We start from the raw sequence: 15,149 nt of genomic DNA, 5'->3' as shown, positions 1-15,149 counted from the left end.
GTGATTTTGATTGGTTTTGCTATGAAAAGAACCTTGAAATGGAGCTCAAAGTAGGGAAATGTTTGATTTTTGCCGATGTACAAAAGTAAACAAATGATGTCATTGTTCAATAAATGTCCAACTAGCCATTCTAATATTCAATCATGAATGGGTTGATGTTATTTATACAATTATTACAATATTGCAGTAGTCTGCATAACAGTAAATCTTCTATTTTTTGTCTGAATAAAAATTCAAAATAGAAAGCAAGATTAATATCAGAGGGGCCTGGAGACAAAGAAAATGTTATTTTAGAGCCAGAAATGTCTGCATTGTTCATTCTGGACCCTATTTTGAAATTGGCATATTTTTTAATTTGTGTAAAATTGGCCAAATTGCAAATTTCTGACCACGTTATTGGGTAGTTGAAATCTGTAAATGGGCGGTTTCTTGTACTCAGTCAATAGAACAAATGGAGTTCTAAAGAAATAGCTATGAGTTTGGTTGACTGGAACAATGGAATTAGCCAAAAATAGGGCTCAAAGTGGGTCAAATCGCCGAGGTTGCTAACTTCGTGAGAGCATAATTCTGTAAGTTTTCCATCAAATTTCGTTCTTTTGGTGTCATTACAATCAGGAAAAGATTCTTTATCATTTCATAACTTTTTTTTTTTTTTTTCAAAAAAATTTTTGACACCAGAATACACCTCAGGATTTGGGGTTTTGACAGTCAAGGGGTTAACAAGTGCGATCATGTTGTAATACCACACAAAATACGTGCTAAAGCAATAACTGGCCAAGTGGAGAGATGGATCTTTAACTTTCTAACTAATTGAACACAAAGAGTAGTGGTAAATGAGTTAAATTGGAAGCTGCCATAGTGAAAAGCTCTGTTCCATAAGACACAGTACTCGCCTCCATCCTATTCCTCATCTTCATATCAGACATAGAGATGTAATCCACAGCACCATGTCATCCTCTGCAGATGATACTAGGATCTGCATGAGACTGTCGTCTATTGAGGACATGGTTAACCTCCAAGAAGATATAAACCAAGTTTTTCAATGGGCAATGGAAAACAATGTGATGTTCAATGAAGGCAAATTTCAACTACTTCATTATGGAAAACTGGAGGAGATAATAATTAGAACTGAGTATACTACAAACTCTGATCATACAGTAGAGCAAGAATATAATGTGAGGGACCTGGGAGTGATAATGTCTGAGGATCTCGCTTTCAAGGATTACAACAGTGCAACGATCACAACTGTAAAGGAAGTGATAGGATGGATAATGAGAATGTTCAAAACAAGAGATGCCAAGCCAGTGATGATCCTCAAGTCACTTGTTCTCTCTAGGCTGGAATAATGCTGTACATTAACATCTCTGTTCAAAGCAGGTGAAATTGCAGATCTAGAGTGTGTACAGAGAACTTCTACTGCACATATAAGTTTTATCAAACACCTCAACTACTGGGAACGCTTGAAAGCACTTGACTTATACTCACTGAAATGCAGGTGAGAGGAATATATCATAATCTACACTTGGAAAATCCTAGAAGGAATGGTCCCAAATCTGCACACAGAAATCACTCTTTTCAAAAGTAAAAGACTGGGCAGGTGCTGCAAAATACCCCCTCTGAAAAGTATTATTCAAAGAGCTGAGAAGGGGTTGTTGAGGTGGTTCAGGAATTTGGAAAGGATGAAATAAAATAGAATGACTTGTAGGGTGTATAAATCTGTAGGGGAAGGAAGGCGGGGTAAGGGTTGTCCTAGGAGAGGCTGGAGGAGTAAAGGAGGTTTTGTGTGTGAGAGGCTGAGACTTCCAACAAGCATGCATGAGTGTGCTAGGAGCAAGTGGAGGCAGCTGGTTTTTATGACTTGATGTGTTGTTGAGTGTGAGCAAAGTAACATTTGCGAAGGGATTCAGGGAAACCAGTTAGCTGGACTTGAGTCCTGGAGGTGGAAAGCACCATGTTTTCACCCTGAAGGAGGGGTGGAGTTATGTTGCAGTTATTTTCTTCACTATAGTGTAGGTGTGCTTCTGGCAAGACAGTGATTGAGTGAATGATGATGAATGTGTGTTTTCTTTTTTGGGTCACCCTGCCTTGGCTGGAAATAGTCTGTGTTAATAAAAGATTATGTTCTCTCTTTCTTAACTATTACATAACACATTTCTCTCCATTAAACTTTTGCAAGTTGAATTTATCACAGGCTCTAGATAATTTGTCATAATAAGATAAGCATTTTTATTTGGAAAAAGTTGGTATGATACTGCATTTCTTTATGCTTACCATGCATCTGCATCTACAATATACAAAAGATCCAGTCTGGTAAGTTGCTTAATCTTAAAATGAGGTCTTATCTATTACAATACATAAAATGTTCTGTAGGTCAAAAATCTATTAAAGAAACCATAGTTTCTATTAACCCGTGAACGGTCCAAGCAGATCTACATTCACATGCGTAGTGCTCCAAAAGTAATCTACTTTTTTACATATTTTCAAATATAACAAGAAAAAAAAGTAGATCAAAGTTTTTTTACACGTTTTCAAATGTAAAAAAAAAAAAAAGATGATCTACTTTTTTTACATACTATCAAATGTTGAAGAAACGTATATATACGTTTGGACCGTTTACGGGTTAAAGACCCATTTCAAGGAAAGTGACTTAGTGATGATACTCTTGATCTAAGAAATTTAAGCTACATTTCTCTTCATATGAACAAACTTGATTACCTCACTTTTCCAGACCCTGTATAACTGCTATAGGTCCTGAATGTTTCAGCAAGGAGGAGGCTGGGGGCAGTAGAGATGTCATGTTCAGGGTCAATGTGTGCTGTGAATATTATGCAGAGAATTCAAAGTATGGAGATTAGGGGGTGTGGAGTTTCTAAAAAATTATTCAGGGGGCTGAGGAGGGTTTGTTGAGGTGGTGTGGACAATTAGAAAGGATGGAGAAAAATTGGATGACTAGGAGGGTATATAAATCTGGGGTGTAGGGAAGAGGGGTAGGGGTAATCTTAGGAAGGGGGTAGGGAGGGGGTAAAGGAGGCTTTGAATGCTTAAGGGCTTGGACTTCCAACTGGCTTGTTTGATCGTATTAGATAAGTAGGAGTGGAGGCAAGTGGTTTTTAATGATTTGATGTACTGTTGGAGTAAGAGCAAAGTAACATTTGCACAACTAACCCACATGCAGGAGATTGAAACTGAAACTTATGATGTTTTGACCCAACTTGGACCATTAACTAGTTACACAGAAAAGCATGAAGGGAAGGGCTTCTTTATCTTCATGGGTCTCTACATGATAGGTTAATTTTCCAAGTTAGACCGAAACATTTTCGTAAGTTTGTCTCCTATGTATGGGTTATTGTGTATTGTTCTAGTCACAGTATTGTGCCTTTTTTAATTCTTTAAGGCAACATTTATGAAGGGATTCATGGAAACTGGTTAGGTAGACTTGAGTCCTGAGATGGGAAGTACGGTACCTGGACTCTGAAAGGAGGGTGGGGATGTTGCAGTTTAGGGTGTCATCTGAACTGGGATGTTGATACCCTTCTGGTAAAACAGTGATTGAATGATTGACAGTGAAAAGGTTTTCTTCTTTGTTGTGTTACCCTGCCTAGGTGGGAGACTGCCAGAGTCTTAAAAAACAAAAATTCTCAGCAAGTTCATAACACCTGATTCAAAAAGATAATTTGATCTCTGATTACCCTTACTAATTTCAACCCCTTATATTTACTATCTAGGACAGATAGATATTTAAAAATATTTTTAATATTGCTAGAATGTAGAAGAACAAGATATGTGGTAACACACTTAAGTTGAAATCCTTGCTGTATAAATATTCTTTAAGTAATAAAAAGTTTTAACACTTTCAGGGTCCCCAGGCCATCTCCCAGACTTGTTCTCAGGGTTGTCCAAATTTAAAAAAAAAAATTATTTTTTCTTATGAAAAGATAGAGAATGTTTTCCTGATCATAATGACACCAAAAGTATGAAATTTGATGGAAAACTTACGGAATTATGCTCTCGCGAAGTTAGCGGTCTCGACATTGTTTATGCATTGGCGATTTTGCCCACTTTGAGCCCTATTTTCAGCCAATTCCAGTGTACTAGTCGACAAAATCATAACTATTTTGCTAGAACTCCATTTTTTCTAGCAAATGCATACAAGAAACCACCCATTTACCGATTTCAACTATCCAATAAAGTGGTCAGAATTTAGCAATTTTGCCAATTTCACACAAATTTCAAAAGATGCAAATTTCCAAATAGGGTCCAGAATAAACAAGAAAGACATTCCTGGCACTAAAATAACATTTCCTCTGTTCATTAGTCATGTCCCCATGCCTCTCTTACATTCTTTTGCTTTCCACTTTGAATTTTTATTCTCACAAAAAAATAGAAGATTTACTGTTATGCAGACTACTGCATTAGTGTAGAAATGGTATAAATAATATCAGCACACTTGTGAAAGAATATTAGACTCGCCAGTTGACGTGTATTGGACACTTAGCATGATTTGTTTACTTTTGAACTTTGGTAAAAATCGAACATTTCTGCTACTTTGAGCTCAATTTCAAGGTACTTCTCTTTGTAAAACCAGTCAAAATCATCTCAAATTCTGTAATATGTCTTCCATTCTATAAAATGAGACCAGGAAAACTAGAATACAACAATAAATACCATACGAAAATACAGTGCAAAGTCGCTGTTTTAATCCAAAAATACTGTCAGTTTTTTTTTTCTCATTACGCACTGGTTGCTGCAGGATTTTTTTTATACTGCACACACTGACCACATAAACCCATTCTTTCATATGTAGGCCTACCAGCTTTCTCTCACTAGATTTGAGGGCGCTAGAATTTAGGCGTACTAGTACGTCAAAAACCCTGGTGCGTAAACCATACTAGTATGTCCGAAACCCTGAAAGGGTTAAACTAATATTGTAACCACAATACATTTTTGCATTCAGCTATACCTCATTTATCAATGTTTATTATAATTAAAAGTCTTGTTCAAATGAATATTTCACTAGCTTCTTACTATGGCCAGTACATAAATTGCAAAACTTCACTCATACATGTGATAATGGTTTTTTATGTTGCTGCTGCTCCAAGCATGAAGGCTTGACAACTGAGATAAACAGTGAACCATACACCTGCCTTTTCTATTTTGTCATATTTTTCTTAAAGAAGAGACTTTTATTTTTGTAGCTAAAAATATTTGTTTTTTTTTTCAGTTTCATCTATATTACATAAATTAACATAGATTCTGTTTTAACAAAAGTATTGTGACTCTAATATTTTAATATTTATAATGTATGTGAGCTGTAACTTTTTACTGTAACATCCAAGAGATGTATGTATTGTGTGCCTATTATTGGCTTACTAATGCTGTGTGTGCATTTCCGATTTGCTGTACTTTATTAAAAATATGAAGTAATTATTACAGCTGTGTTTTGATTTTTTTTTTTAAGGATCTACAAACGTTCCAGCTCCAAACCGTCTGACAATGTTCGAAAGTAAAATTTACTGGACTGACAGCACTCGACAAGGTGTTATTCGTATAGACAAGTATGATGGGGCTTCTTCAATTCATCAAGTGTATCGCAACCCAGGGAAGACTCAAGACCCCAAGGCTATTAAAGCTGTCCATGGATTAATGCAAACCCCAGGTACTTATTGACCAGTTATAGTCATTTCACATTACAGTGGACCCCCGGTTAACGATATTTTTTCACTCCAGAAGTATGATCAGGTGCCAGTACTGACCGAATTTGTTCCCATAAGAAATATTGTGAAGTAGATTAGTCCATTTCAGACCCCCAAACATACACGTACAAAGGCACTTACATAAATACACTTACATAATTGGTCACATTCGGAGGTAATCGTTATGCGGGGGTCCACTGTATATTAATTGCTGTACGTATATGTACTGTATTTTAGAAAACAGTAAAACTTAAACTCGCTCATATTGCATTTTAAAATATTTTGTGGTAATCTTTAGTTCAATAATTTTAACCCGTATATATATGTTTTTTCAACATTTGAAAGTATGTAAAAAAGTAAATCTTCTTTTTGTTTTTTTACATTTGAAAATGTGTAAAAAACTTTGATCTACTTTTTATTTTGTTATATTTGAAAATATGTAAAAAAAACGTAGATCTACTTTTGTAGCACTACACATGTGAACGTAGATCTACTTGGACCGTTTACGGGTTAAATTTACTGAGTTCTGTAAAAATGATACCACAAGATTTGTGAATGCAGTAGAAGTGAACTATATAAATAAAGTATAAATACAGTATATACATAAATACAATATGCAAATACTGTACAGTATCAAAATCTTTTTCTTTGCATTTTCCTCAGTCTCAGAGAGATCCTTCAAGATTGAAGTACTGATAAAGTGAAACTACAGGACGCATGCCGTCTTTAGTACATTTCTTTGTCTTAGTCTGAATAAGATTCTCTTGGAGAATGATAAAAGTTCTTGGATTATTAGTTCACAGTTCCTCCCTTGGCACATGCCTTAACTGGCAAGCCATCTACATTGGTGTTGCCCTTTGCCTTGCTGTCCATGTCTTCACTGAATAAGAACATAAGAGCATAAGAACATAAGAAAGAAGGAACACTGCAACAGGCCTACTGGCCTATGCAAGGCAGGTCCAATTTTTCTATTGGCTTAAGCTCACTGACCGTCTGACCCCACTGACCTAGTGAGGTCAGACATGTCACTTAAAGGTGGAGCACAGCATCTGACCTAGTAGCACAAGCTGGTTAGGTGCAGCTCACACCCACCCACACCCACTCATGTATTTATCCAACCTATTTTTACAACTACACAACGTCTTAGCTTCTATGACAGTACTCGGGAGTTTGTTCCACTCATCCACATCTCTATTACCAAACCAGTGCTTTCCTATATACTTCCTGAATCTGAATTTTCCCAATTTAAAACCATTGCTGTGAGTCCTGTCTATGTTAGATATTTTTAGCATGCTATTTACATCCCCTTTATTAATTCCTGTTCTCCATTTATATACCTCAATCATATCCCCCTCTAATTCTATGCCTTTCTAGAGAGTGCAGATTCAGGGCCCTCAGTCTATCCTCATAGGGAGGATTTCTGATACGTACATGGGATCAACTTTGTCATCCTCCTTTGTACGTTTTCCAGTGCATTTATATCCATTCTGTAATACAGTGGCTGGAACTGTGCAGCATAATCTAAATGAGGCCTAACCAAAGATATATAGAGTTGAAGAACAACCTGAGGACTTATATTACTTATACTTCTTGCTATGAAGCTAAGGATTCTGTTAGCTTTATTGCGAACACTTATGCACTGTTGTCTTGGTTTCAGATTACTACTAACCAGAACTCCTAAATTCTTTTCGCAATCCATAATATTAAGATCTACATTATTTAGTTTATATATGGCATGGCTATTTTCCTGTCCAACATTTAGAACTTTGCATTTATCTATATTAAACTGCATCTGTATCTACATCTGCAAATAAATTTTTGCTTAAAAGCTGAATTAACAAAATGAGGTCTGACTATAAATAATAAATTACGTACATGTTTTATTTGACTTTAGTTTCACATGATTGCATTAACATTGCACAGTTGTTTCTGGTGAGTTTCAGGATATTAGCTTATAGGGTTATTTTCTGAAATCATCTGGGTACATTAAAATGTAACTTAAATTTGGTTGGAAATCAGTATATTATGAACACTTACACTTGCAGACATTATCTCATCTAAAATAAGTGGATACAGATGAAAGCTGCAACAAAGCTGAGTCATAGAGATATAAAACTTTTCTTCAACATAAGACCCATAGCTTATGAAAGGTTTTTACAAAGTAGAAGTGATGCAAGGAGGGAGGAGTATATGGAGAGGTTACTAGCCCCTTGCTGGGAGCAAGGGGCTAGTAACCTCTTCTCCTGTATAAATTACTAAATTTAAAAAGAGAAACTTTTGTTTTTCTTTTTGGGCCACCCTGCCTCGATGGGATACGGCCAGTTTGTTGAAACAAGAAGAAATACTACTCATCTCACCCTACATTAAGACTACAAATATTTGAAGGTAAGTAATGAGTGAACTGTATATGCATTATATCACTCTGGGGCACTTTGAATGTCGTATATTACTTGTGGTGGGGTGGGGTGGGGGGTTGCCTGGCCTGGCTTCCATACCTACCACACCTGATTTCTTACAATAAATACTAATCATCTCACCTTAAATTAAAACTACAAATATTTTAAGGTAAGTAATGAGTGAACTATATATGCATTTTATCACTCTGGGGCACTTTAACTCTTGACTGTCACAGCCCCAAATCCTGAGGTGTCTCCTGGTGTCGCAAAATTTCTGAAAAAAAATTGTTTTTTTCTTGTGAAATGATAGAGAATCTTTTTCCGATTGTAACGTCGCCAAAAGAACGAAGTTTGATGGAAAACTGATGGAATTACGCTTTCACAAAGTTAGCGACCTCGGCGATATTTACGAATTGGCGATTTCGCCCACTTTGAACCCTATTTTCAGCTAATTTCATTGTTCTAGTCGATCAAACTCAATGCTATTTCTTTAGAACTTCATTTGTTCTATTGAGTGAGTACAGGAAACTGCCTATTTACCGATTTCAACTACCTAATAACGTGGTCAGAAATTTGCTATTTGGCTAATTTCATGAAAATTAAAAAATAGGCCAATTTCAAAATAGGGTCTAGAATGAACAATGCAGACATTCCTGGCACTAAAATAACATTTTCTTTGTTCATTAGTCATGTCTCCAGGCCCCTCTGATATTACTCTTGCTTTCTATTTTGAATTTTTATTCAAACAAAAAATAGAAGATTTACTGTTATGCAGACTACTGCAATATTGTAATAATTGTATAAATAATGCCAACCCACTTATGACTGCATATTAGAATGGCTACTTGGACATTTATTGGAAAATGACATCATTTGTTTACTTTTGAGCATCGGCAAAAATCAAACATTTCCCTTACTTTGAGCTCCATTTCAAGGTTCTTTCCATAGTAAAACCAATCAAAATCACCTATATTTCTATAATATGTTTTCCATTCTATCAAATGAGACCAAGAAAATGAGAATACAACCATAAATACTATGCGAAAATAGACCACAAATTCGGCATTTTAATTAAAAAAACAGTCGGTTTTTTTTTTCATTATGCACTGCGTGCTGCAGGATTTTTTTTGTATGGTGCACACTGACCACACAGACCCATTCTCTCACATGTGGGCCTACCAGCTTTCTCCTGCTTGATTTGAAGCTGCTAGAATTGTTGAGTATTATATATACGTCTGAAACACTGGCTCGTAAGACGTATATACCATGGACCCCCGCCTTACGATATTAATCTGTTCCTGACACCCCAAAGTATGAAAAAAAATATTACTTTTAATACACACAAGCTGAAGAAGACATGCACAATTACTACTCTACTAAGAATAGAATACATGACACTTACCTTTATTGAATATCTGGCGATGATTGATGGGATGGGAGGAGGGGAGAGTGTGGAAGTTATTGTTTAGAAGGGGAATCCCCTTCCATTAGGACTTGAGGTAGCAAGTCCTTTTCCAGGGTTACTTCCCTTCTTCTTTTAATGCCACTAGGACCAGCTTGAGAATCTCTGGACCTCTGTCGCACTACAAATCTGTCCATAGAGCTCTGTACCTTCCGTTCCTTTAAGACTTTCCTATAATGGGCCATAGCATTGTCATTGTACAGGTTGCCAACACGGCTTGCAGTAGCTGTGTCATGGTGATTTTCATCCGTAAAGGTTTGCAGTTCAACCCGCTTTGCACACATTTCCTTAATCTCTTTTTTCAATTCCATACTGATTCTCGCCCTTTTTACCACAGGGATGGCACTAGAAGCTTTCTTGGGGTCCAAGGTGACTTACTTTGCAGTTACAAGCACTAAAAACACTGGGATAATGTGAAATGTACTGCGTAGATGCGACCGCACTGGCTGGCCTGTAAACACTGGTGCTGAGGCCACACGTGGAACGCGTCCCAGACGAATCATGTAAGGCGAGTTTTTTATCGTGAGGCAAGGCAAAATTTTTGCGTTCAAATGCTTCGTACGGTGGATTTAACGTAACACGATGCATTTGTAAGGCGGGGCTCCACTGTATACATCCGAAACAGTCAAAGTGTTAAATGTCATACATTACTTGTGGGAGGGGTGGGGTGGAGGGTTGCCTGGCCTGGCTTTCATACCTACCTCACCTGATTTCTTACAATAAATACTGCTCAGCTCATCCTACATTAAGACTACAATTATTTTAAGGTAAGTAATGAATGTACTATATGTGTATTTTACTTTTTTATTGTTTTTTAATGCCTAGTTCAATTAATAACTTAATATATGTCAGTGTAAACTTGTTATCTAGCATTTACATATATGTATTTATAAAGTTAAAAAAAAAAGAGCGTTCCACTTTATGGTAATTTCTGCTTTACGGTGGTAGCCTAGAACCTAACCTGCCATTAGATTCTAGGCTACATCTGTAAAGCAGAAATTGCTGTAAAGTGGAACACCCTTTTTTCTATTTATAAATGCATCTAAATACTAGATAACTTTACACTAATGTGTATTAAGTTAGCAATAGAACTAGGCATTAAAACACGATAAAAAAGTAAAATACACATATAGTACACTCATTACTTGACTTAAAATATTTGTAGTCTTAATCTAGGGTGAGATGAGTAGTATTTATTGTAAGAAATCAAGTGTGGTATGTATGGTAGCCAGCCAGACTACCATACCAGGCCACCCCACCCACACATAATATTCAAAGATATTTAAGCATTCCAGAGTGGTAAAATGCATATACAGTTCACTCATTACTTACCTTAAAATATCTGTAGTCTTAATGTAGGGTCAGAGGTGAGTAAACGAGATAAAACGAATAATTGAGAGAGAGAGAATGAATACATGAGAGAGAACAGGCGCGGAGTTATGTAAACAAACCAGGCGAGCACATCTGGTTTGTGTACAAGTTACATTGTGTATAAGTTGTCTCAACATTGATATAGTAGAATAAATAAAGAGGAACATTCCCATTTTCATGTAACACCATATTTAGAAGAAATGATGCTCTAAGTGAAGGCATACAAAAGGAATAAATTTCTACAGTTACCCCTAGTAACACATTTTCTCTACTGTTGGACTAGAGAAAATGTTATTCTTGCCATCCCTTGTACAAGTCGTTTGGGTACTGCATCTCGTATTTATGTTAATTTATTCTACTGTGGGGTGTATTTATCATGTTTATATGTTACGTATCATGTTTATTATATAATTTTGAAAAAATATCGTAGATGGATTAGTGAAAATGTGTATATTAACGTAATATACAACATTTAATGAGACTCAGTGATTATTATTGAGTATTATTATTATCAGTACTAATATGGCTTCTTGAGACGTAAGACACACTTACTGATTTTAATGTGTACCAGCACACCAGCACAGTGTGTAAGTTTATTTAGGTACAGGTGTACATAAGTATAATTATCAGAGTACATGTATATGTAAAATATGAAATAACTTTTAAAAACACTTGAAATTTTGAGTTTTTAGACATAATGGAGAGACGTGGTGCTTACGGAGCTCACGGAGAATGTAAACAAACCGGGTGGAGTGCGATGACCGTATTAGAAAGTCAGGTGGGGGAGCCATTTAGCGAGTTTGGTCATAATTTGAAATGTCTGTATTAGCGGAATGCCGTAAAGCATAATGCCATGAAGTGGGGCCCTACTGTTCTAGAAACTGTTTATAAAGGCTAACATAACAGAAAACAGAATGCCAGGAACTCTAGTACGTAATTGGGCATATATTTTCCTGCCAGCACCAAGAAATACTACTTGAGAAAGCCCAATGGTATGCATGTATGTCAGAGTTGAGAAAATTGAGCTATGAGGAAAGACTGTGCAAGCTTGATTCTTGCCCTTAGAGGATGCAGACTAGTATCAGAGTTGAGAAAACTGAGCAATGAGGAAAAACTGAGCAAACTAGATCCTTGTCCCTAGAGAGATAACAATAAGAGGGAATTTAATCATGGCATAAGGGTTAGTATTATTTATTTTTTCAACAAACTGGCCGTATCCCACCAAGGCAGGGTGGCCCAAATTTAAAAAGAAAAACAAAAGTTTCTCTTTTTAAATTTAGTAATTTATACAGAAGGGGTTACTAGCCCCTTGCTCCCAGCATTTTAGCCACCTCTTACAACACACATGGCTTACAGAGGAAGAATTCTGTTCCACTTCCCCATGGAGATAAGAGGAAATAAACAAGAACAAGAACTAGAAAGAAAATAGAAGAAAACCCAGAGGGGTGTGTATATATATGCTTGTACATGTATGTGTAGTGTGACCTAAGTGTAAGGAGAAGTAGCAAAATGTACCTGAAATCTTGCATGTTTATGAGACAGAAAAAAGGACACCAGCAATCCTACCATCATGTAAAACAATTACAGGCTTTCATTTTACACTCACTTGGCAGGATGGTAGTACCTCCCTGGGTGGTTGCTGTTTACCAGCCTACTACCTATAAGTTAGTATTATACTTTAGATAAAACTGTGCCTTGACATTCAATGGTATTTAAAGAAAATCCTGTGGGGCATAAACAAATATGGGCTTTTCCCCAGGAAAGGAGCTAGAACAAGTGGACAGCAACACATTGCACACCCAGATAAGTCACAGACCTAAATCAACACCTTTTCAGTGTGAGATTAGTAAGGCAGGGGATTAAATCTAAGAACTACAGATCATATTCCCCACGGGCATTTCCAGAAGTTTATATAGGAGGGCTTAGTGGGTGGCAATCTGGTTGAAAGAGGGGGGCTAAGGCACTCGGCTTGAAACAAAGTTATTATTATTTCTAGGGGGAGCTAATGGATTTTTTTTGGGTGACTTGAGGGCCTCCTTTGCACTGTTGATCTCCCCTTTCCTTGCAGATTTAAATAATAATTTTATATATATACTGTGCATTTATATATACAAGTGCATTTACATGTGGCTGGTTATGAGCATTGTTTCACTCTTACAGCTTGATCTAAAGCAAGGCTTTCCTGGTGACTGCCTGATCAGATAAGCCAGGGGTCCCCAGACTTTTCACTATGAGGGTCACATCATATATTTTACACATTTTCGCAGGTTAAAGAAACAAATCAGCCTTACAAATAAATATAAATGAACAAAATTTTAATGAATAAGTTTTATATGGATCCTTTTTTGTAATCAGCATGATGTGATTCAGAACAAAAGGGAAATGTGACAATTATAAAGAAACAGTACCATGCTTACACTGAGAAATGATATTCATACAGAAGACTGTCGTTTAACCCTTTGACCGTCGCAAGCCCATTTCTGAAACTCATTCTATGTTGAAAAATATTCAAGAAAAAAAAAATTATTTTTTCTTACCAAAATGTTGGGATTTTACGGAGTGTTTTAAGCCTAAAAAAAAATTTTGGCCATCAGTACTTGCCGAGATATAGAGGCACATTTGGCAGAAAATGAGCCGCATATGGCAACAGCGGCGAATGCCGCTCACCCGGTATTCTTTTATTTACTCCAATTCGAAGGTTTCTTGTATTTTCGAATATTTTTCTTTTTTAATCCTTTGACTGTCGCAAGATCCTTTCTGAAACTGTCATTCTATGTCGAAAAATTTTTGGAAAAAAAAAAAATTATTTTTTCTTGTGAAATGATAGAGATCTTTTCCCTATGGTAATGACACCAAAAGTACAAAATTTGGTCGAAAATTCACGGAATTACGCTCACACAAAGTTAGCAGTCTCGGCAACATACATGCATTGGCAATTTCGCCGACTTTGAGCCTTATTTTTGGCCAATTCCATTGTTCAAGTTGACCAAACTCATAGCTGTTTCTTTAGAATTCTATTTTTTCTATCAATTGAGTACAAGAAACCACCCATTTACCAATTTAAACTACCCAATAAAGTGGTCAGAAATTGGCAATTTGGCCAGTTTCACGCAAATTAAAAAAGATGCCAATTTCAAAATAGGGTCCAGAATAAACAATGTAGACATTGGTAGGTAAGACACATAAGCAACAGTTAGGCAACTTTATTCTGAAACATTTCACCTACACAGTAGGCTTCTTCAGTTGAGTACAGAAAGTAGGCAGGAGCAGTAAAAATGTGAAGACGATGTAATCAGTCCATCACCCTTGAAGTCGTAGATTTGAGGTTATCAGTCCCTCAGCCTGGAGAAGTTCTGTTCCAAAGTCTGGAACTAACTGAAGATCAAGAGACAGTGTGGAGACTTAAATACTGTCAGAAGGAGAGGTGCAGAGTAGTAGTAGTGAGAATGTAGCCACTGAGAGGTCACGTCCCTCTCAGATCAAACAATTCTCACTTGAAAAAGTTGTCCAAGGTGTTTTCTCTTCTGTACCAAGATGCCATTGTGTTGCAGTGTCTGACAGAGTGAATAGCAAAATGGTATACAATACCAACAGGTTGGTAGGTAAGACACATAAGCAACAGTTAGGCATTGGATTGGGAACAAAATTGGCAATTTGCTGCCAATCCCAGATGCGGTCTGCTGGTGGGTTCTGGATATTGAAAGGTGGTTGTGGTTGTGGAAGTTGTGGTTGGGCAGGTTATGGGAGTGTGGGGGTGGTTGAGGCTGGTTGTGGCTGTGCTGAGTTAGCAGCATAGGTAGCATCGTGGCCCACTACTGGTGTCATATGACTTATGCCACTGCCATCACCACCACCACCTGCTGCCCCATGCAAATTACACATCCCCATTGGAACAATATTGTCATCTTCACTCTCAGGTCGTGGTGTAGGGCTATGGGATGTACTCTTAAGATTTACTCTTTTGCCTTGGAATGACGTATGACACACTACCAGAATGCATGCTGCATCGTACATACTGCCGTTTCACTGGCGAATATTCCCCCCTCACTGTCACAACTCGAGCTGCTTGCAATAACTTGGAAATCACTATCATTATCATTTTCACTGCTCACATCTGAGTCCTGACGATGGGGAAATAGTTTCTTTTTTGCGTCTTGGTACAGGTGAACGTGAATGAGACGGCCCAGCACCAGAAGTGGAAGGTTGAAAGTCATCTGGGTTTTCATC

At 37.0% G+C, this 15,149-nt stretch overlaps 1 protein-coding gene across 2 annotated transcripts in view; it reads left to right on the top strand.

The window, feature by feature from the left end:
• Positions 1 to 15,149, top strand: part of mgl (low-density lipoprotein receptor-related protein megalin) — a 611,193-nt gene that overhangs the window by 72,481 nt on the left and 523,563 nt on the right. For both annotated transcript variants that reach the window (XM_070084278.1, XM_070084279.1), the window contains exon 10: positions 5,459 to 5,656. In XM_070084278.1, the coding sequence (XP_069940379.1) occupies positions 5,459 to 5,656 (198 nt within the window). The remainder of the gene's footprint in view (positions 1 to 5,458; positions 5,657 to 15,149) is intronic.

This window comes from Cherax quadricarinatus, chromosome 12 (genome assembly GCF_038502225.1).
Source record: "Cherax quadricarinatus isolate ZL_2023a chromosome 12, ASM3850222v1, whole genome shotgun sequence".
Lineage (NCBI taxonomy): Eukaryota > Metazoa > Arthropoda > Malacostraca > Decapoda > Parastacidae > Cherax > Cherax quadricarinatus.
This window is presented reverse-complemented; position numbering and strand designations above follow the sequence as displayed.